Source organism: Cibotium barometz, chromosome 45 (assembly GCF_041138505.1).
Source record: "Cibotium barometz isolate CiBa-2024 chromosome 45, ASM4113850v1, whole genome shotgun sequence".
Taxonomy (NCBI): Eukaryota; Viridiplantae; Streptophyta; class Polypodiopsida; order Cyatheales; family Cibotiaceae; genus Cibotium; species Cibotium barometz.
In genome coordinates, this window is record NC_141090.1 from 3,897,246 (window position 1) to 3,919,128 (window position 21,883).

The 21,883-nt window shown below is 48.0% G+C and overlaps 2 protein-coding genes across 3 annotated transcripts in view; one reads left to right on the plus strand and one right to left on the minus strand.

Annotated features, from left to right (window-relative positions):
- The window catches only part of LOC147612326 (ribosomal protein L11 methyltransferase-like protein), a 77,386-nt gene that overhangs the window by 36,432 nt on the left and 19,071 nt on the right, over positions 1-21,883 (plus strand). The gene's annotated exons all lie outside the window — the stretch shown is intronic.
- Positions 17,615-21,874, minus strand: LOC147612327 (uncharacterized). The gene has a single exon (XM_086782930.1). It carries the CDS (start codon positions 21,846-21,848, stop codon positions 20,616-20,618), a length of 1,233 nt encoding a protein of 410 aa, XP_086639056.1. The 5' UTR covers positions 21,849-21,874; the 3' UTR covers positions 17,615-20,615.

A 21,883-nucleotide genomic window follows, 5' to 3' on the forward strand; every position in this document is an offset into this window, starting at 1 on the left:
AGGTAATGGTGTTCAATACCTCTCGCCCCTTCACATTTAGATTGAGCTTCACATATAGAGGGGATCCTGTGGAGATTGTCTCATCCTATGTCTACCTTGGTGTCACTTTCAGTGGCCCACGCTTTACCATGGTTCCCGCAGCACATGCTAGATTGACGCGGGGATATGCAGGCTTGAGCTTACTTGAGCGGCAGTGCTTCTAGGCACATTTCCAAGAGCCTAGGACGAAGGGCTGGCTTTTTGAATTTTGACACCCTCGTCACACTAGCCTTGATGTATGGAGCAACCTTTTGGAGGCCAGATTTGTCCGATGAGGGTTGGCAGCGAGTTGAGAAGCCCCATGTCATGATGTTCTCCCGTATGATCCGTAGTAAACCATCAGTCCCACATCAGATTATCCAGGTGGAGTTTGCTGCACCCCCGATGGTAGTGGATGCACTCTTCGAGACAATCACATACCTCCGTCACATTAGTCACATGGATCCCCACAGGTACCCGAGGCTTGCCCTGGAGTCCTGCAGACAGCTAGCACTTGTGGGGCACTCTGGAGTATGGTATGCACTAGTTTCCACTTGGTTCTCAGTATATGGGCTCTGCATGGACTGCCTACCCCCCCTTCAGTATATGGGCTCTGCCTGGACTCCCTTTTCTCCGGCTATCTCACGAGGATACCAACCGGGTTATCCGGTTAGATCTTCTCAGCCTCTACACACATTGCACATGGATCACACCTCTGGAGCTCCCCACGAAGATGCACTTCTATAGAGATCACTTTCTCACACTCACTGAGGATGGATTCATCCAACAATTGGGCTACTTGAGTGTTCACATGTCCCATGCCATGTGGATTGCGATTGGCCAGATACGGGTTTCATCGCACCGCCTTAGAGTGGAGACATGTAGAGCTGAGCACATCTTCAAAGCCGGGAAGCTCATTCGGAGACCCAGAGAGGAGAGGATCTGCCGACTATTCCACACAAAGGTTGGGATGGAGGAGCATTACATATGCCGCTACCCAGTATACTATGAGATCCGCGAGAGGTTTCACTGTCTATTTTGTGAGGGATTCTGTCCACTCTCTAGGATCATTGACTTCTTGGACCAGCGTTGCTTGGGCCTCTTCTTGCTTGAGCTCCGCAGACACAGGGACACCTTCTTGAGAGAGGTTCGGCCCCAGCCTCCCCGCCCCCTCCCTCGGTAGCCAACCATCAACAGTTTCTTTCGGACCCAGGAGGTGGAGGACACCGACATAGTGGATCTCGTGGACCCTCCACGAGCTGCTCTGGACCTACCTCGCCCGAGAGGAGTTACCTCGACACCCCCCCCCCCAACACCTGTCGGCCACGATCACCTCATCACCTCCAGATCCAGGACATGCTCCACTACCATCGAGCTACCTTTCCACGTGACATAGCTGAGGGAGACCTCTCGGCCATACTCATTAGTCCCATGCTTGATATTTTGGAGAGTGGTATACCATCTACTCGGAGCTAATGTTTTTTTTTTCCCCGAGAAAAGATCCTTTCATTAGTTATAAAAAAAACGCCCACTGGGCTACAAAACCCCTCTTGCTCATAAGAAGGCAGAGCTGAGATGCAATCAAGGCAGCTAGGGAGACTCTCCCTAGGTGCAAAAAAGTACAAATACAAGTACAAATAACTGAGAGGCTATATCATACAATAGGAGGGGGGAAAAACCAAACAGGTGGCCTGTAGTGCCATCGGGGGGTACCCGTGTGTAGAGTATAGAAGGGACTGCTGCGCCAAGTGGTGTGGAAGGCCTGGCGCCGTAAGATCGCTCGATCCGAGTCGCCCCGGATGCGGTCATACTGTCCTCATAGGGTGTGAATCAACTCCTGCCAGATACTCCGAACAGTCTCTGCTGGTGGCTCCAGTCTCCCCTCAAAGGCCCTGAAACAACGGGCTCTCCAGGTGAACCATATGGTGAGGCTAGTGAGGAGCTCCCATCGTAGATCCCTCTCCTATGTCCAGCCGGCGGACGAGAAATCCGGTGAAGGAACAAGGCGAGGCTGGCCCTGAATGAATCTGATGGCCTGGCTGTCCTGCTCCGACTCGTATCCCAGAGCAGGCCTTGACGAAGTCGACCAAGGAGCGGCTCCCCACGTATACATGTCCTCTGGAGAGAGTGGGGCCAAAATGCGCAGAATCCTCAGCCAAATCTACTGCGCCTGTGGACAGTCCCATAGGCAATGTTGCTGTGTCTCCAATTGGTGGCCGCATCTGACGCAGGCCGACGGAAAGCCACTGTAGACAAGCCAGTGCCAACTGCAGAGCCCCTGTGGGCAACCAGCCACTGGAAAGTCGAGATCGTGCGTGCCTGTCGGCTAGCCCAGAGCCTAGTCCAAAAATCCTCCAGGAACTCCTGTGAGAGTCCTTGTAGCCGCCAACGCTCCGATGCAGCTGGAGAGACCATCCTCCTCGCAGTCAAAATATGCCTCCCCAGCCGAACAGTGTACTGGAAAAAGGTGATCTCTGTGGCCTCGGGGGACGCATAAGGATCATGCCACTCGTACTCGCCAGGGTCCCACTGGAGCCGGGCCAAGGGGCACGCAGCATATGCCCATATGCGCCAATCAGAGTCCACATCTGCAGGGTCTGGATCAATATGCCACTTCCGAGAAGCGGCGGCCACTACCTGTATCCTCTGAAAGATGCACTCTGCAACCAAAGGCGACTCCACCTCCACTCTCTGAAGTCTGCCCTCATCCTGTATCTCATAGTAGAGGCATCTACCATCCTGATTTCTCAGTGCATGCTCTGACAGCAATCAGGATCTCCAACCGTGTAAAGGCTCTTATCCACCGTGGGGCCGCTAGCTCGAAAGGCGTGAACCACTCCTCAGTGAGTGCCTCCTGAATATCATCCCTCATAATCAGCCCCCCTCTGAAGTGACTCAGCCTCTCCGGCTGGATCTCCTCCGGGAGGTTACAAAAGGCCTGCCAATCTCCAAAACTGCGTGCTGGGCCTGCCGCCAATGGTCCCCAGGCTAGACGAGGCCGAGAACCCAACATATGACCATGCTTTGTGCGTATCGCGGGGCTCCAGATGAGCGGCTGTCTGGCCCGCTCCTCATCACAAGTGGGAGGTCTCTGAGAAAGCCCCGGTCTCAGCAGCTCCCAAGCTCGCAGGATGCTCAAGGCAAATCTGTCCTCCCATCCTCTACTGAGGCTTGTCCTCCTCATCTCTATGAAGATCTACCGTATCTCTGGTGCCCAAGTGCCCCCTGTTGGGGGAGCTCTAGCCTGCAGTAGCCGCTGAAAAAGAAGCTCCTTCCAAGGCTCAGCGCCTGGTAGCAGCCCCCGAACAATAAGCTTCCCCAACAAGGCTCTTCTCTGATCAGCTGGATCTATAATGCCCAAGCCCCCCTGGGCCAGCGGAAGAGTGATAACTGCCCAAGCAACCTTAGCCCGGGCCGGCTGACCATCCCGCCCAGACCAAAGAAAGTTCCTGATCAGCCTCTGTATTATCTGGCTGATGCAAAAGCTCGAGAAGATCCAGCATGACGTGATGTACCACGTAGTCGCTAAAACCACCTGATTTGTCACCACCACCCTCCCAGCCAAGGATAGCCGAGCTGTACTCCAATATAAAAGCTTCTTCCGAATGCTCAGAAGAAGCGGGGCGATCTGCTGCTCAGGTGACAAATCAAGTCCAATCTGGCATCCCAGATATCGCACTGCTGTGCCAGGAGGAATCCATCTAAAACCCGGGTCTGGGCTCCATGACGGAGCGGGAGCGCTAGCTTGTGTCTTGTCTACACTCATCTCAAGGTAACCTTTGGTCTTTCAGTCTTGTTATCATTTCATTTCTAGTTTATTGCTTTCATATTTCTCCATCACCGAACGAGTGAGAGCCTCAGGAGGTACATCACAGGAGATTTCCAGCTCTATTGGGGTGAAATAGCTTGCTCTCTATCACCCACTCTTTTCGGCCTCTACATTGATGAGATCTCGAGCTTCATTGACGAATTAGGTGGGGCTGGTCCGACACTCGCAGGCATATTGATCCCCATACTACTTTATGCAGATGACATCGTCCTCCTCTCAGACTCAGCCGAGGGGCTTCAGAGACAGTTGGATGCCTTACAAGATGTTTGCACTTAGCCGGATCTCTCTGTTAACCTTGGTAAAACCAAGGTAATGGTCTTAAATACCTCTCGCCCCTTCACATCTAGATTGAGCTTCACATATAGAGGGGATCTTGTGGAGGTTGTCTCACCCTATGTCTACTTTGGTGTCACTTTCAGTGGCCCACGCTTCACCATGCTTCCCGTAGCACGTGCTAGAGTGACACGGGGTTATGCAGCCTTGAGCTTACTTGAGCACCAGTGCTTCCAGGCACATTTCCAGGAGCCCAAGACAAAGGGCTTGCCTTTTGACACCCTCGTCACACTAGCCTTGATGTATGGAGCAACCTTTTGGGGACCAGATTTATCTGATGAGGATTGGCAGCGAGTTGGGTCATGATGTTCTCCCATATGATCCGCAACAAACCATCAGCCCCACACCAGATTATCGAGGCAGAGTTTGCTGCAGTCCCAATGGTAGTGGATGCACTCTTCCAGACAGTCACATACCTCCATCGCATCAGTCACATGGATGCCCACAAGTACCCGAGGCTTGCCTTGGAGTCCTCAAGACAAATAGCACTTGAGGGCCACTCTGGAGTATGACATGCACTAGTTTCCACTTGGTTCTCAGTATATGGGCTCTGCATGGACCGCCTACCCCCCTTTAGTACAGAAGAGTTACCTCGGACTGAGCCTCCGCACTCCAGTGTGCCCGACGCCCCCAGCCCCCCCGTCGGCAACGATCACCTCATCAGCTTTAGATCTAGGACATGCTCCACCGCCATCGTGCTACCTTTCCACGTGACATAGCTAAGGGAGACCTCTCGGCTATACTCATTAGCCCCATGCTTGATATTTTGGAGAGTGGTATACATACACACATGATTGATATTGAGAGATTACCACCCTTACAGTATGACCTAGCTGCACCACACAGACGCCTCTCTCAGACAGAGAGGAACAGAGTCATGAGACATGACATTTGGCAGGGCCACATACAGGAGACTTGGCTATCTCCCAGTCAGCCACTCCCGACGAAGATGCTCTACTACAGAGACCACTTCTTGAGCACCTCCACAGACGGCTTCATCCAGTGACCACGATACTTGGAGGTCCACTTATCACATGGAGCCAGAGTAGCCATTGGGCGACTAAGGGTCTCATCACACCAACTAGAGATCGAGACTGGGAGAGCAGCACGCATCCCTCGAGCAAAGCGCATTTGCAGATTATGCCAGACGGGGGTAGAGACAGAGGAGCATTTTGTTTGCCAGTGTGGTGCTTTGCAGGAGATCAAGGCATGCTATCCTGAGGTTTTTAGAGGGACCACATCACTTAGACAGATCTGGGAGAGATCGGACCAGAGACAGCTAGGTAGACTACTACTAGCACTACAGAGACACAGGGAGATCTTACTTCAGACACCCGCACATCATAGCGGAGGAAGACAGTCCCAGCTGACTGACTTCTTCCAGAGATAGGCACCAGTAGCCCAGCCACACACACTGGGAGTGACATCTCAGCGAGCGGAGGAGTTTGAGCTAGGCGACGACCCAGACTAGCCGGCTACTAGACACCACGGCTACACCACAGAGAGATCGCGGCCATCCGGTCTCGACACCAGCAGGAGGTCCAGGAGTAGCTGGCACATTTTCGCTCTGATCCAGGACGCATGTTCGAGACATTTACGGCATCCTCAAATCGGATGTATGACATATTGTACCCAGACTATGGGATTGGATGGAGTTAGGAGTAGATAACATATCATACTTGTATCACCCCTTCAGCATATAGAGATGCATTAGTAGCCCTAGTACTCCATCCACACCCTCTCGTTTGTACACCACTATTGAGTCCCCTATGGTTGTGTTGTCATACTTGTACATTTTATTCTCACTCCACATTTTCCTCTTGATGGCTGGAGGAACATCATTGTAGTACTTGTTTGTCTCATAGGCCAATTTTGGCCTTTTGCAGACGTTAATATATCTTTCTTTCTTTCTTTCTTTCTCTCTCTCTCTCTCTCAACTTTCACTATATATATTATATCTATCTATCACACACACACACACTATATATATATATATATATATATATATATATATATATATATATATATATATATATATATATATATATATATATATATATATATATATATATATATATATATAACATACGTCTCTAACACACCTCTAACGTCTCTAAAAAATACGAGTCTGTCGAGGCGCGTACCATACCCGCCTCGTACCAAACGCCTCTGACGTATGTTATATATATATATATATATATATGTATAACATACGTCCCTAACACACCTCTAACGTCTCTAAAAAATACGAGTCTGTCGAGGCGCGTACCATACCCGCCTTGTACCAAACGCCTCTGATGCCTCTAACAATCTTGACTTGCATCACAGCACATCATACCATACAGTCGACACACCTGTACCAACCCTCTCTGCCTTCCAAGGGTACTATCCATCTGTGCCATGGATTCCTCGACCCCTATCCAATCAGCAGCAAGGCTTTACAAAACATGTGTCAATCTTTGTATCCACTGCTTACATGTGACCTATCTCTTGGAGAAACCAGAAACATGTTTCCTCGAGAAACCTACGACCTGTTTCCACATGAAACCCTTAGGCCTGTTTCCCCTTGAAACCTTTGTCCTGTTTCCACACACAACCATGCACAACACCATTCAAAGACAGTGCCAACAATGGCATACATCCAGTGACCTGTTTCCTCATGAAACATCTGGAAACATCTCCTCTACCCTGATAGTTGGCCCTCTTCCAACCCCCACTTATCCTCTCCCCTCCCAAAAACTTGTGCGTAAATAGTAAGATGTTGGTGTGAGGTGAAAACATGAAAAAAAGACCAAGCCTCTATAGCCCTTCACCTCCCAACCTTGGAAAACACCACAACAAAACGGGGGCACCACCAGCCACCGGCTGGAACACTTTTCACGGTTCACCACCCACCCACACCAGAAAGACAGCTCAAAACCACGATAGACAATTGATCATCCAGCACAAACATACACAGCACCATACACACCATAAAACTTTGGGAAATCCAGTCCCATCTTCACCACCTACCTTCCACCACTCATCCCAAATCCTCCAGCCCAACCACCATAAAACTTTGGGAAATCCAGTCCCATCTTCACCACCTACCTTCCACCACTCATCCCAAATCCTCCAGCCCAACCACCATGGCAGTAGCCCCCGTAAACCATCCTATTTTCCCTCCCCAACCTCGCAATTGTCCTATCCTTTGCTATAGATGGGGGGAATATGGTCATTACCAAAGCCATTTTCCCCTTCTTGAAGGTGCTCTGCCGCCCTGGCCAGCAGGGCAGCGAGGAGGAGGGGCTAGTGGGCGGCAGTAGCGGACAGCGGGCGGCGAACAGAGAGACGGAAAGAGAGATGGCGGGGTGTGCTGGGCACAATAGGCGAGGCGAAACAGGGGGTGATAGGGCTACCGGACAGGCAGACGGGCCAGCATAGCACCAGCAGGGCAGTGAGGTGGAGGGGCTAGTGGGCGGCAGTAGCGAACAGCGGGCGGCGAACAGAGAGACGGAGAGAGAGAGAGAGAGAGAGAGAGAGAGAGAGAGAGAGAGAGAGAGAGAGAGAGAGAGAGAGAGAGAGAGAGGGAGAGAAATGAAATGTTATATTAACGTCTTCAAAAGGCCAAAGTGACCTATGAGACCAAAGTTACAACCATGTGACATCTGATACACTGTCTGGAAAATAAAAGAAAGAATTGAAGGCAAGTATCTAGCCCTACAATACATCAGTAGGAAGCATCCGGAAGCAGCAACTAGGGAGAGTGGGAAGCTAATGCTACTAGTCAAAATGGGGTACATGAGTACATGGATACATGGATACATGAATACATGAGAGAGAGAAAAGCGCATGGGCAAGGCTGTTGTCCAACCTGACGCTCCCTGTTGTCCAGCCCTGCCAGTCCTCAAAGGGAGAGAAAGCATGCTCAATCCAGCCCCGCCTCCTAGCAAGAGAGAGAGAGAGAGAGAGAGGGAGAGAGGAATGAAATGAAATGTTATATTAACGTCTTCAAAAGGCCATAATGACCTATGAGACCAAAAAGTTACATCATGGTGGATCTGATACAATGTCTGGATAAAAAACCAGAAAATGAAAAATAAAGATGATACTACTGGCACCTAGAAAATGAAACTGGAACTGGAAGGTAAACAGAAACCCTTATAGGGTGTGAATATAGTGAGGGGGGGGGGGGGGTACGCTATGGAGGTGAGTGGAGTACAGTGAGGGGATACAATATCATATGGGACGGGGGGGTACACTATGGAGGTGCCTCCATCTCATAATATGTGCCGCATCGGACGTTGGTGGATCTCCTCAATATCCTCTGTGGTCAGCACCCTGATTGAGTGTCCCGCATGTCTCGCAAGAATAATCCGAATCCGCCGCTGCAACCTCCGTCTATGCTAGGATGCCCTCCTCCGTAGTTGTGGGCGTCTGGACCACCCAAGCTCAATCGCACGATCAATCAGTGCACTGCTGGTGTGGGCGGTATCCATGTCCTGCTGCTGCTGTGGTCCATCTGGCGCAGTGATGGCTATTGGACTAAAAAAGTCTGTAATGTGCCTCTGAGTCTGGCTCTCTGTGCGCCTAAGCAGGCTATCTCTATATCTCCGCAGCTCAAGCAAGAACAATCCCAAACACCTCTGGTCCTAGTACCCCATGACTCTGGAAAGTGGTCCAAAACCCTCTCTGAATAAACAGTGGAAACGACCATGTATCTCATAGTATGCAGTACAATGGCATATATAATGCAGCTCTGTCTCTGGCTCCCCATGGCATACTCGGCATATCCTGGCCTCAGCTGGTATACCTCTATATCGGCCAATCTCAATCTCAAGCTGGTGTGAGGATGTGCGAATCTGACCAATAGCACATCGTACTGCATGAGACAAGTGTACATCCATGTAACTGGGTCTGATCACAAAACCATGTGTTGTGAGCTGAAGAAAATGCTCTCTGTAGAAAGCCATCTTCGTGTCCAGCTCCTCAGTTGGCTGTATCCATGTCCTCCTAATGTCCAGCTGAACTAAATCCTGATGGATGAGTCAGGTAATCTCTGTCCGTGTGAGAGTGAGAGAGGGTGCATCCAGAGAATACTGGAAGGGAGGCAATCTGTCCATGCTAAAACCATGTGCCTGGAACCAAGATGTCATCTGTCCATACCAACAAGCCGTGTCTCCCTGTAAAGCTAACTGTTGGGAGGACTCAAGGGCGAGGCGTACATATCTGTATCGGGGGAGATTCCACAAGCCATGTATGTAGGAGACTGATCTCGTAAGAGCCTCAATCACCAGAGGGGCAGCCGCCAGCTCTGCTCGAATAATCTCATGAGGTACCACGGCCTTGGCTCTAATCATCCTAGCAATCATAGATACCAAAGGCCTCTCCATACCTCTCCATCCGCCTGCGCTGTGATGGCCCACTGAAGGTCCCCATATCTGCACTCCATAAAGCATAGCTGATGTCACTAGAGTGTCAAAAAGCCAAAGTTTCGTTCGAGGTTCTTGAAACTGTACCTGCGAACACATTCTCTCCAAACCACCCAGGGCTGCATGTGCTCTAGTCAATCTAGTCTCTGCTGCTCTCCTCATCGAAAACACTGGCCCACTGAATACTACCCCAAGATATGTATATGCATCTGTATACTCCACAATCTCCTGCCCATATGTAAATGTGGGAGCTGATCGCCTAACCCACTGTGGCGTGGTGTTAAACACCATAACCTTGGTTTTGCCAAGGTTGACAGACAATCCACTATCATGTGCAAACTCATGTAAAGCATCCAGATGACGCTGCATACCCTCAGGGGAGTCAGAGATCAACACAATATCATCAGCATATAACAATAGTGGGATCCATGTTCCTGCTAGCTGGGCTCCTCTGTCCCCCAATCTCTCAATGTAATTAGAAGCCTCATCCACATACATACCAAACAATGAAGGAGATAACGGGCAACCTTGCTTCACTCCTATAGTGGAGTGAACCAAAGTAGAGACCCCCTCTGGGGTGCGTACCTGATCTATATAAAGCCATAATCCCCCATATGAGCTCTGTGGGTACCCCCATCTCCTGTAATCGCCTCATCAATCTGGCTCTGGGCATTGTATCACAGGCTTTGCGGAAGTCCACACAGCTACAATAAATCCGTCGCCCATGCGACCTGCCCTCCTCAATAATGGCCTGCAGAGTCAAGATGTGGTCAAGAGTAGAGAAACCTCTCTTGAACCCTGCCTGTCCCTCTGCTCGAATGCCCTCTCTCTCTGCCCATCTACTCAACTGCTGCTCAAGAATGGATGCATACAATCGTGCTAGTGTGTGACCAATCATAATAGTGCGATAATTTCTTGGCTCCATAGGGTCCCCTGACTTGAAGATAGGCACGATGGTGGACCTACTCCAAGTCTCAGGTAAGCCTTCACACATAGCACGATTGAACATCACTGCTAGAAGCTCTGCCAGCATGTCTCTCGCATGAATAAAGTGCTCAGCAACCAATCCATCATGATCATATGCTCTCCCAGTCTTCATCCTATCAATGGCCTTCCTTACCATCTCTGCGGTAAAGAAAGTACATGTCTGTGGGCATGGTGCTGGCGGGTAAGGAAAAGGTGTCTATCCAGGAACTGTATATAGAGATGCTGCATAGCTACCCTAGACCTCTGTAGAAGTGATGGCCAAAGCAGGGGAGGACTCATGAAACAAACGCCAAGCCTCCCTTGAATCCTGGCTCAAGAACAGCTGGTATAATTCCTGCTCTAGCTGAGCAAGGAAGGCTCGCTTCTTCCTTCGCACAAGGCGCCGGAAGGCAATACGTGACTGTCGGTGAGTAGTGACTCCCAAAGCAACCTCCCGCTGCAGTCGGGCTCTTGTCTTTCTTCACTCCTCATCATACCAGCTGTTCTGGGGCATACACCGAGAACGTTCTCTCTCTGCACTCCTCATCATACCAGTTGTTCTGGGGCATACACCGAGAACGCTGTCTCTGGCCAGGCTGAGTATGTGGATATGCCTCTCTCGCTGCATCTTGTAAAGTCTCTGTTAGTATATGGGTCAGCTCCTCCAAAGGTCTCCCTGGCTCCTCTGTGTACAGACGTCTATAAATCCCATCTGTGTAGACAGCATCAGTCTCAGAAGTAAAAGTATATCGAGTGTGATCTGCCCCTCGTTTCCTCTGAGCTGTGGTAAAGTGAAAGGAGATGGTCAATGTCAACAATGCATGATCCACTACTACCCCAATGGGCCGAGATCCAAGTGTGAAGTCCTCAATGCATGAAACAAAGCTCGGCATAGCCATAACATAATCTATATCTCTATCTCTAAAGCTATCCTCAAAGGCACCTACATCAAGTCTGAGGGATCCATTGCAGTTCCAGGCTGCCAGCTTTAATTTGGTCCCATAGGTCTCGCACCTTCATGTAGAGCATCGCTCCACGATGACCACCCTCCCTTCTCTATAAAATGCTATCTTTCCCTTTTCTCTTGCCGCCCTAATCTCTGGCATGACTTCCTTCATATGTGCAAGCTGTGAAAGAGTAAGATCGTCACCAAGAAAAATGCCTGTATTCTTTAAAGTGGGTCGCCTCTTCAAGAACTCCTTCGCCTCAATAGAGGGGAAGCGAAATATGAGAGCTCTTTCCTTTGATGTTTCCCCGTTGCCTCCGCTTTTTTTGCCCACTCTCCAGGCTTTTGCGTGTGCCGGACTGTCAATCCCCATCAACACCATAAGCTCTTTCACCTCCTCTTCAACTTTATCCCCGTCTTTAAGGCCGGTAATCCTCACATGCAAAGCACGTGTACGTCTTCGTTGTTCCTCTTCCAAAGTCATGTTAATGATTGTTGGTGTAGGGGTTGTTATCTCCTTACCTTTACCCTTCTTGGCGACCTCTATCCACTTCTCCGCTTCATCCATCTTCCTTTGAGTCTTGGTGATGACTTCCACCCATGAGGAAGTCTTTGCTTCGTGTTGCTTCTCTTCTTCCTTAATTGCCCATACTTGTTCCTTGATAACCTTGAGCTCTTCTATCATGGATGGCTGAATTTCACCTTCTTCAAGTCCACCATTTGCCTTAGCCTCTGCAAGCTCCCCTTGAAGAGCTGAAATTACGCCTTTGAGCGTGTTGACGTCCCCGTGAAGGTCTTTGACTTCTGCTATGAGGTCTTCCTTCTCCTCTTTCCACCGCTTACCCTCATTGAATACCATTTGGAGAAAGTTAGCTTTCTCCTTCCACCATCCCTCCATCTCCGCCTTCCATTCTTTCATCTCCTTTTCCACATTTGTTATCCTCTTGTTTGTGACCATAAAGGTTGCCTTCGTCGGGTTGCGCAAGGGGGAATCCATGGAAGAAGCGAGAGAGAGAGAGTTATGTTGCTGCCTTGGGGGCCTGAGCAAGGGTGGGTGCGGACAGAGAGGCGGGCCAGCATATTTGAGAAAGGGTGGGTGCCAGCAATACTGTGCGGCGAACAGAGAGGACGGCTACGAGAGAGAAAGCGGCGACGAACAGGGCAGCCGGCGGGAGGGAGGGTAGCAGGTTCGAAGAGAGAGAAAGTTGGGAGGGAGGCGACAGGTTCGAGGAGAGAGAGGGAGGCGAGCAGTGAGGGGGCGGCAAGCAGGCCGAACAGCAGGCAGGAGGCGACAGGTCAGCAGGCGAGCAGTGAGAGGGCGGCGAGCAGGGCGAACAACAGGCGGGCAGTGAGGTGAAGAACCTTGTTGAATTGGAGTGCACAGCCCTGTTTTCAGCCCACAAACATGCTGTAAAAGTCACCCTAAGAGTTGAGCTGGGTGCTTTGTTGTTGGACTTGAATCCCGAGCCTTCAGAGCATCAATATCCAGCGAAGAAACCTGCTGTACAGCGGTCGACCAACCCTATAGAGAGGCTAGAAGTGGTCGCCTGCTTCACGGGAGAGAGAAGAATCGCTTTTTCCTGTAGCATCTATGGAGGCAGCCCACCAGCTATAAAACAGCCCTTACCATAGTCGACCAGCCCTTCCCAGTTCCCTTGCATGCTCCGCTGACAACTGTCACAAGCCCTGGATGTTCCACCGCCAAAAACAGCTGGAAAGGGGGGCGCCTAGCTGATTTTGGCCCTCCCTTCCCAGAATAGCAACTCGTGGAGCTTTCTTGGCTTGATGGGCTGCCCACCTTGAGTAATGGCCAAGTTTTATAAAAAACCGGTCCTCTTGATGTGAACAGTTTAAAAATTGTCCTCCCAAACTTAAGTGTGTGTGAATGCTTTATAATTTGTCCGCCTAAATTTAAGTGTATGTGAACACCTGCACCTCATAAACCTTAGTATAATAAAATATAAGCTGTAAATTGAGTTTGGGGTCACTTACCGCCTGCAAAACACATTAGACCACCGCCTTAGTCCCATACAGGTGTGCACACATGTGTCCACAGGGTTTCGAGGCGTCCCCGGAACCCATGGACAATCACAGGCAGAAATACCAGGCATTGTCCAAGCAATCAAGACAAGTCATTTATGCATGTCAATACACACACAAATGCTTTATGCATAACATTTTGGATTCCATCTCCCAACTTATTCATCTTGTACCAAACCCTTCTCAGGCACCGCCCAGACATGTACACCCTTCCATGGGACTTCATCAGCATGCCAGGAACTCTCACCAGGGTATCCACCCTTCCATGAAGCCCTTCCACATGTATTGAGTCATTCCAGGAACTCACACCACGATATCAATCCTTCCATGGAGCCCTCCCCACATGTAACCAATCATGCCAGGAGCTCACACCAGGATCTCAATCCTTCCATGGAGTCCTTCCACATGTACTAAACCATGCCTGGAACACACACAAGGGTCTATACCTACCCTTCCATGGTGTTCCTCCACATGTGTATAGTCAAAAATATGACACATGATTTAATGGAGGCACAAGCATTGGCCAAAGAGGCTGCAAGAGGTTGCATATGAGATGCCATAGAGGCATGTAGTGCATGCCCAACCCATACCTTTGGCTTGCTTCTGGGAAGGAGATAACATAGCCTTCATCATTGACCACATCTGCCATGAAACGTACATTCTTTTGTGGGAGGAAGAAAGCTTTCTGTGGTTCAAGAAGGCCTAACGGAGCACGAAACATCCTACTCCAATGTATGCTTTCCAGGCACATGGTGTTTGCAACCTCCGGTGATCTTCCATGCCATTCGAGTTTTTCTGTTAGCATTTTTCAGTCCACAATTAACCTAGAGCTGAAGGGGCATTTTTCTTGTTAAGTGCCCAAAAACCACCTCCCAGTAGTCAAGGTTCCATGCACCAAATGTGGTGGACTTCAAAGTGGTGCACATGGCTGCTTGCATATGTGCCCAAGGCTGTTTTTGAGCTGCAAAATCAGCAGGCAAAGTGGCTTTCCTGGCAATGACATGAGTATGAATGTCGAGAATGTTGACGCCCCCATGATTTCTTGGCATACAGAGCTTTTCCTTTCGCAGCAATCTGAGGCCTTTAGTATTGTGTTTGTTTTTGTAAAGTATCTCTAGTATAGAAGACATGTACTCATCCAAGTGCTTCTTTGAAATTTTCCTGAGGAGGATCCTAGAACACGGGCAGTGCCAAAGCAAATGAAGAACAGTCTCTGAAGGAGCGTGACATCTTAAACATGTGGATGGTGCAATGCGACGTTTAGCAAGTGTGACCCCCACTGACAATGTGCCTGTCATACATCTCCAAAGAAAAAGTCTTTGTTTCAATGACATTTTACACTTCCATAACATTCCGAGATTCTTCCGCCACCATGAGAGAGGCTTCCTTATATGCCACAGAGAATTAGCATGTTGCTGAATCCATGGAGCAGGCTGAAGAAGCCTGTAAGCTTTGATGGAGGTTAAGGCAGGAAGAGGAACAGGATGAGTGCATGTAGCAGAGGGTTGCAATTGCCAATCCGTAAGCCTGTCTGTGTCAGCCACCACAGGAGGAACAGGTAGAAAAGGATGTAATAAATCAGCAATTTTCTTCCATATAGACCTATGATGCATTCCCAATGCATAGGAAGCAGTGGCTTGAGGAAAAGATAAGACATAGCCTTGATCATCTACCACATCATGTATGTGTCTAATTCCCAATTTCATGAGATTGTATGCCCGAACAGGTTCCTGTAAAGCGAGTGGAATGTCAAAGATGGCACTCCAATGAATACTTTCTTTCCTCATTGAGTTTGTCCCCGAGCAATTATCAGGAGCCCATTTGACCTTAGAAAGTACTTGTTTCCAGTCAAGTATCAGAGCAGTAGAGAAAGGACAGCCAGGTATCTTCCCTACAAATCTCCCAATGACAACCTCCCAATGATCAGTAATCCAATGACCATAAGCACAAGTCCTCATGTTGACACACATGGATGCTAGCATACAAGTCCATGGCTGTTGTTGGCGGAAAAAAGTATGCAGCATAGTCGCCTTCCTTGCAAGTACATGATATCTCATGCATTTGAAGGGGCAAAGGCTCAATGGCTTGCAAAACCATTTCCTTGAAATCAGCATTCACAAGATAACTGTTGTTTAAAAGCAACAGCCTATGTTTCTGAAGAATAGAGACATCTTGTGGCATATCAAAATAAAGGCCTAACCATAAAGGAGAATGATCAGAGAGTAACATGGAACATGGACATTGAGCCAACACATCTCAGTGTGAAAGTCTCCTACGACTAAAAGTCATGCAACGAGCAGTGCATTAATCATTAAGTCCACCATGCATCCTAGGAGAGCACACCATTTCCATCTTCATCAGTCTCAATGCTTTCACAGCAGTTTTTGTCCTCCATAACATCTCCATAGCTTGAGACATAAAGGCTGAAATATCCCTGGAGGACCAATGCAGCAAAGGTAAATAGAACTGGACATAGGACATTACAATGGACTGTACTATTCTGAGCCTGACATGAAGAGGCCAAGTAGAAATCTTCCAGTATTCCAGTTTATGTTGAAGTCTTTGGAAGATCCATTTTAGCTGCTGCTTCCTGGTGATATGCCATCCTACGGGATATCCCAAACGCCTGACTACATCTTTGGAATGCACCACCTAACCCGGCCAAAGAATAGAATGCCAGTCACATTGTTTCAGGGGAAGTAATTTAGATTTGTCAAAATTGACATGCAATCCCGCTGCCAAGCCATACAATGAAAGAGTGGTCATAAGCATTTGAACTTCTCGGGAAGAATTCTGTGGCATAAAGAAGGAATCATCAGCATGTCTTGTGCCAAAAAAGATGCAGCTCCAGGGATTTTAAGACCAGTCATCTGTCCTGTGTTTGTAAGATGATCAAGATACATTAAAAGGGGATGGGTCGCGCAATGGCATATAAGAGAGCGCTAAGAGGACAGCCCTGTCTAACTGATCGACCCAATGTCCATGATCGAGACAGATGACCCCCAAGAATGCACTGAGAAGTAGAGCCAGAATAAAGCCAGTAAACTGCATTTGCCATCTTGGGACCACACACACACACTTTTTTTTTTTTTGTAAAGCTTAATGTCATTAATTACAGGTGGGAAACCTCAAAACGAGGAAAACCCACCAAAAAGATCACACTTTTTATTTACAAGTGGGAAACCTGTAAGCGAGGAAAACCCAGAAAAAGAAGAGTAACTATAGGCTCCACCACCTAGAAGCAATCAAAGTAAATCCTATAAGCATCAAGAGTGATGTCCCCAGCATCATAAGCAAAATGAAGCGCGTGACCAAGCGAGAACTTGAAGTAATGGAAGGGAACAATGTCATTGGCTTGGAACATGAGGTTGTTCCGAACATGCCATATGGTCCAAAAGACCCAGAATCGGACCCAGCTGAAAAATACTGCAAACTGAGACTGTGATGCTTGTAACACCCCAAAAAGCCAAAAGCATCTGTGAAAAATGCCCGAAGGGAAACGAAGGCGAAGAGCAGTCGAGACCTGGCGAATGAACGATCTGGAGCATACGCAACCCCATAATAAATGTGGGACAGTCTCCTCAGTAGCTTTACATCGGACACAACGTGACGGCGCAATATGACGTGCATGTAACAAGCTACCAACAGGAAGAGCACCAACCAAACAGCGCCACAAGAACAGGCGTTCTTTAAGAGGCAGATGACTTTTCCAAATGCGAAACAATGTACGTTTCCACCACATTGAAGATTTGGAGAGAGACCATAGCTGATTACCATGTCTGACTATCCATGCATCCGATTGCAAGAGGGCATAAACTGTCCCAGCTGAAATACATTCCATAGCAGTGGTTCCAAGATTCCAATCAGATAGACGGGAATCCACATTCAAGCGAGGTAAAGGAGAAATATCAGCAATCATCCGCTGAATTTCTGTCCAAAGATGAGAATAATGGGATCCCAATTGAAAACGATCCGCCGCAACAGAGAAGGAAAGAACCTGACCAGTGTCATCCACCACCTGATGTATCTGACAAATTCCTTTTTGAGATAGAAAATATGCCTGACGAGGTGAACGGTCAACCAAAGTGGAAGAAAATACACGACTCCAATGCAAACTCTCTAGCCGCAGGGAATTGCCCATCAAAGATCGGGAACCATGCCATGTCATATGTGAAGTAACTTCCTTCCAATCAATAATGAGAGAAGAAGTGAAAGGACATCCCGGAATGTGTCCTTCAAGTTTTCCACATATAAGATCCCAGTATGTGGGTTGCCAATGACCATAGAATGGCGTGACAATATGCCGACACAAATGGGACACCATGAGAGTCCAGGGTTGCTGCTGATCCAACAAAACCGGCAAAAGCATAGCTTTCCTAGCCAAAACATGACGTCTCAAATCCAAAATATTCAGGCCTCCAAGGCGCTTAGGAGAGCATAACTTGTCCATGGATAACAATCTGAGGCCCTTTCCACGAGATGAAGTGCGCCAGAAATGCGCCAATATACTTGACATAAGGGACTTCAAGCGGGATTGAGACCAATATAGCAAAGGTAGATAAAACTGCACATAAGCTACAAGAATGCATTGCACAATTCTAAGACGCACATGAAGCGGCCAAGTGGACAACTTCCAATAATGTAACTTGGAGTGCAAGCGCTCGGCTACCCAATCCAATTTCCGTGTAGCCGATACAGTCCAACCCAGCGGATAACCCAAATGACGAACTATAATGTTCGGAGGAACAAGTTCGCCTGGCCAAAGCAGCTTATGCCAATCATACTCAGTCAGAGCCAATAGTTTGGATTTACGAAAATTCACTTTGAGGCCTGCTGCCAATCCAAACAAATGAAGAGTGTGCATAATTTGTTCCACATCATCTTGGTGATTGCGAGGCATAAAGAGAGAATCATCTGCATAAGCTTGCGCAATAAAATGTTTCCCAGAGGGTAATTTCAAGCCCTGCAATCTTCCAGACGAAGTCAAAGATTCCAAATACATAAGCAGGGGATGAGTAGCAATCGCATAAAGCAAAGCACTGAGAGGACAACCTTGCCTTACTGAACGTCCCAAATGCCAAGGATCTGTGAGAAAACCATCCAACAAACCGGCAGAGGTACTGTCAGCATACAAGAAATAAACCACAGAGGATAGCTTAGGCCCAAATCCCAGCCGAAGCATGGTATCTGCAATGTAATCCCAAAGAACAGTGTCAAATGCCTTTTCAATGTCAACCTGCATGACCAATACATCTTGTCGAGTGTATTTCACATACTCCATGCCAATGATGACATTTGCTAGATTATCAGTAATTTGCCTTCGTGGAATGAAGCCATACTGAGATGGATGCAAACCATCATGCAAAAACCCTTTAAGTCTATTGACAAGCATTTTAGCCAGCAATTTATAAACCACAGGCATGAGCGTAATCGGCCTCCATTGCGAGAACTCTTCACAAAGTGCTTGCTTTGGAATCAACTTGAGCAAGCCTTCTTTCCAAGATGAAGGCAAAACCTGTTGCTCCCATGCCCTGTTTATCATTAACAATAGTGGCTGATCCAGGTAGTGCCAGAACGACAAGAAAAATTCTACAGTAAGCCCATCCCAACCGGGAGATTTCCAACGGCCCAAATCACACAAACTGGCATACAATTCTGTCTCCGTGAAGGCGGCTTCCAAAAGTTGAGCCTGGTGCGCCGATAAAATCGGTGCAACTTGAGATAAAAACAAGCGACGAGCCTCTCGACCTTCCTGCGTGAGAGAAGAGGCCTCAAAAATCTTGCCATAATGAGATTCCATGGCCCGTGCAAGCCCCACACGAGAGGTAGTCCAATCACCAGTCGGGAGTTTAATCCTCTTAATAGTTTGAGACTGCCTAGAAAGATGTAAATGACGAAAGAATTGTTTAGAAGTGCATCCTTTATCTGCTATAGCTTTTTGGCGAGCTCTAGTCTGCCACTTTGCCAATTTTCTCTCATCATTACGATGCAACAAAGCACGAGCAGAAAGCAACTCTGTCATCTGGATTTCAGTAAGAGATGAAGTGTTAGCCAGATGCATCAAACTTTGACAAGTGCCTTTGGCCTGTTGAACTTGCTCTCTGAAATGCGATAAATAGTGTCTGCCATAATCCTGGATCACACATTGAACCCGCATAACAAAACGAAACCATGCTGTGTCCATATCAACATGCATTTGAGAGATCAATGGCGAAATAATATCCACAATCAGATTGCAAAAAACCTCATGCTTAAGATAAGCATTATTGACATGCAGAAGTCTCTTTCTAGTTAATGAATCATTGGCAGAACATGAACCGAATTGTATTTTCAAGCATATCGGAGCATGATCCGAGAGACACAAGGAGTAATCAATCCACATATCACATACAAAATCATCATATTGTTGCATCTGAAAGAGATACCATCGGTCGAGACGAGCACGATACATTGATCGAGCGTTATGTTGAAATGTGAATCCTGGATCATTGGCTTGCAACAGAGGCCACAAATCCAAGGCATTACATGTGTGCTGAAAGAGATCCCAAGCTTGTCGTTCCACATGAAGCATGTGAGAATGTCCAGTAGTATTATCCACATGATTTGGAGCATTATTAAAATCGCCACAAAGAAATGCATTAGAACGCCAACAATAAGAGGAGATGGCATGCCACAAACGAGCCCTGTCAGTAGAGGCTGTGTATGCATACACACCACCAAACTCAAAAACTTCCCCATTGATAATACATTGAACGATCATCCATCTGCCAGCTGGATCATTGAATACCAACATGGGAAATAATTCATGGCGAACAAGCATCAGCACTCCAGAGTATCCAGCGGATCCTGCATAAGCTATCCAATATCCCGCAAAATAGGAAGTTTGCCCGGCAAAATTATGCTGATTATGCTCTTGAAGAACAACAATATCTGCTTTGCAAGTATGTACATAGTGCCAGATTAGCCTCCATTTATCCTGATTGCATAATCCGCGCACATTATATGAAATGCAATGTATAGAACTATGCATCTTAAATGGTATATACAGTGGGCGAGAAAACCAACAGAAAGCTTAAGAACTCGTGCCCATGGGCACATCCGCATCTGTCGCAGAAACATCAGCTGCCAAATCAAAACTCGAATGTGGAGGAAACAAGTGATGGCCTTCCGACGTTGAAGCGGTGCCCCCTGTAACTACTTCCTTATAGGATCGAACAACTTTATCCCAGGCCTGAGCCAAGGAAGAGTTATCATTACACGGCAGTTTTTGCTGAGCAACATTCTTCAAGGGGGGCACATAATTGCGAGAAGATGGTAGAGTACGTGCTTTGACAGTTTTCTTGGGTACTATCCACGCCTGAATAGCAGGAAGCTTCTCTTTGCCCTTGTCTTTGATGTTCGGGGAAGCAGGAACACTTGGCATTTGAGACTGCTTCCCTTTACCTTTATTTAGTCCAGTTGTTGATGTGGATGCAGAAGCACCTTTAGATTGTGCCTCAGGGGAAGATTTCGCTGGAGGAGGAGTCTGAGGGGTAGGGACAGCCGAAGGAGGGGGTTGTAGATTTGGTTCAGAACATTCAGATTGCATATGACCAAATTTGCCACAGCGAAAACAGGAATTGGCAAATTTCCCCCATTTAAGCTTGAATGGTCGCTTTCCGACCACTGTGTCCCCAGAATCAACGGTAATGCCCATAGGAGCAGGAAGATCAGTGTCCCATAGAATACAAAAACGATTTGTATTGGCATCCAACTTGGGGGGGCAAATCACTTTGCCCAATTGAGCAGCCAACAAAGGAAGAAAATGACGCCAAGTACGAGGAAAATCCACCACTTCAACCCAAACCGGGCACTTATGTCGAATAAGGCTCTGATAATCTTTAGTAAGAGCCCAGGGAAGAACATGAGTCATTTGCGTATTGAAGAAGAGGGGAGACATTTCCAACAAAGCATCTCTAGCTTCCATGTCTGCTAACAAGACCTCATAGAATCCTCTTGCTCCAAAATAAACACCCCGGACTGCTTGACGCTTAAGCAAGAAATCAACCCATTGTCCCACATCCTGTGCACTAGGCATCTTGCCCGGGAAAAAGAGAATCACTGCATTCAATGCATACTGCGCAACCGGATCCATGAGCTCCTGCACCGGAATACGCACTTCTGTGACTGGAGCAGGTCCTTCCCAAGCACATCTTGCTTCTTCGAAATCCTCATGCAGGCATTCCTTAATCAAAGACATGGCATCCAAATTCGAGGTGTTCATTGCTTTCCGACGCTTATAAATGGCCAGCTCAGGCGATTCCATTATGCACACCTTAAATTTTCTATAATCCCCAGAAT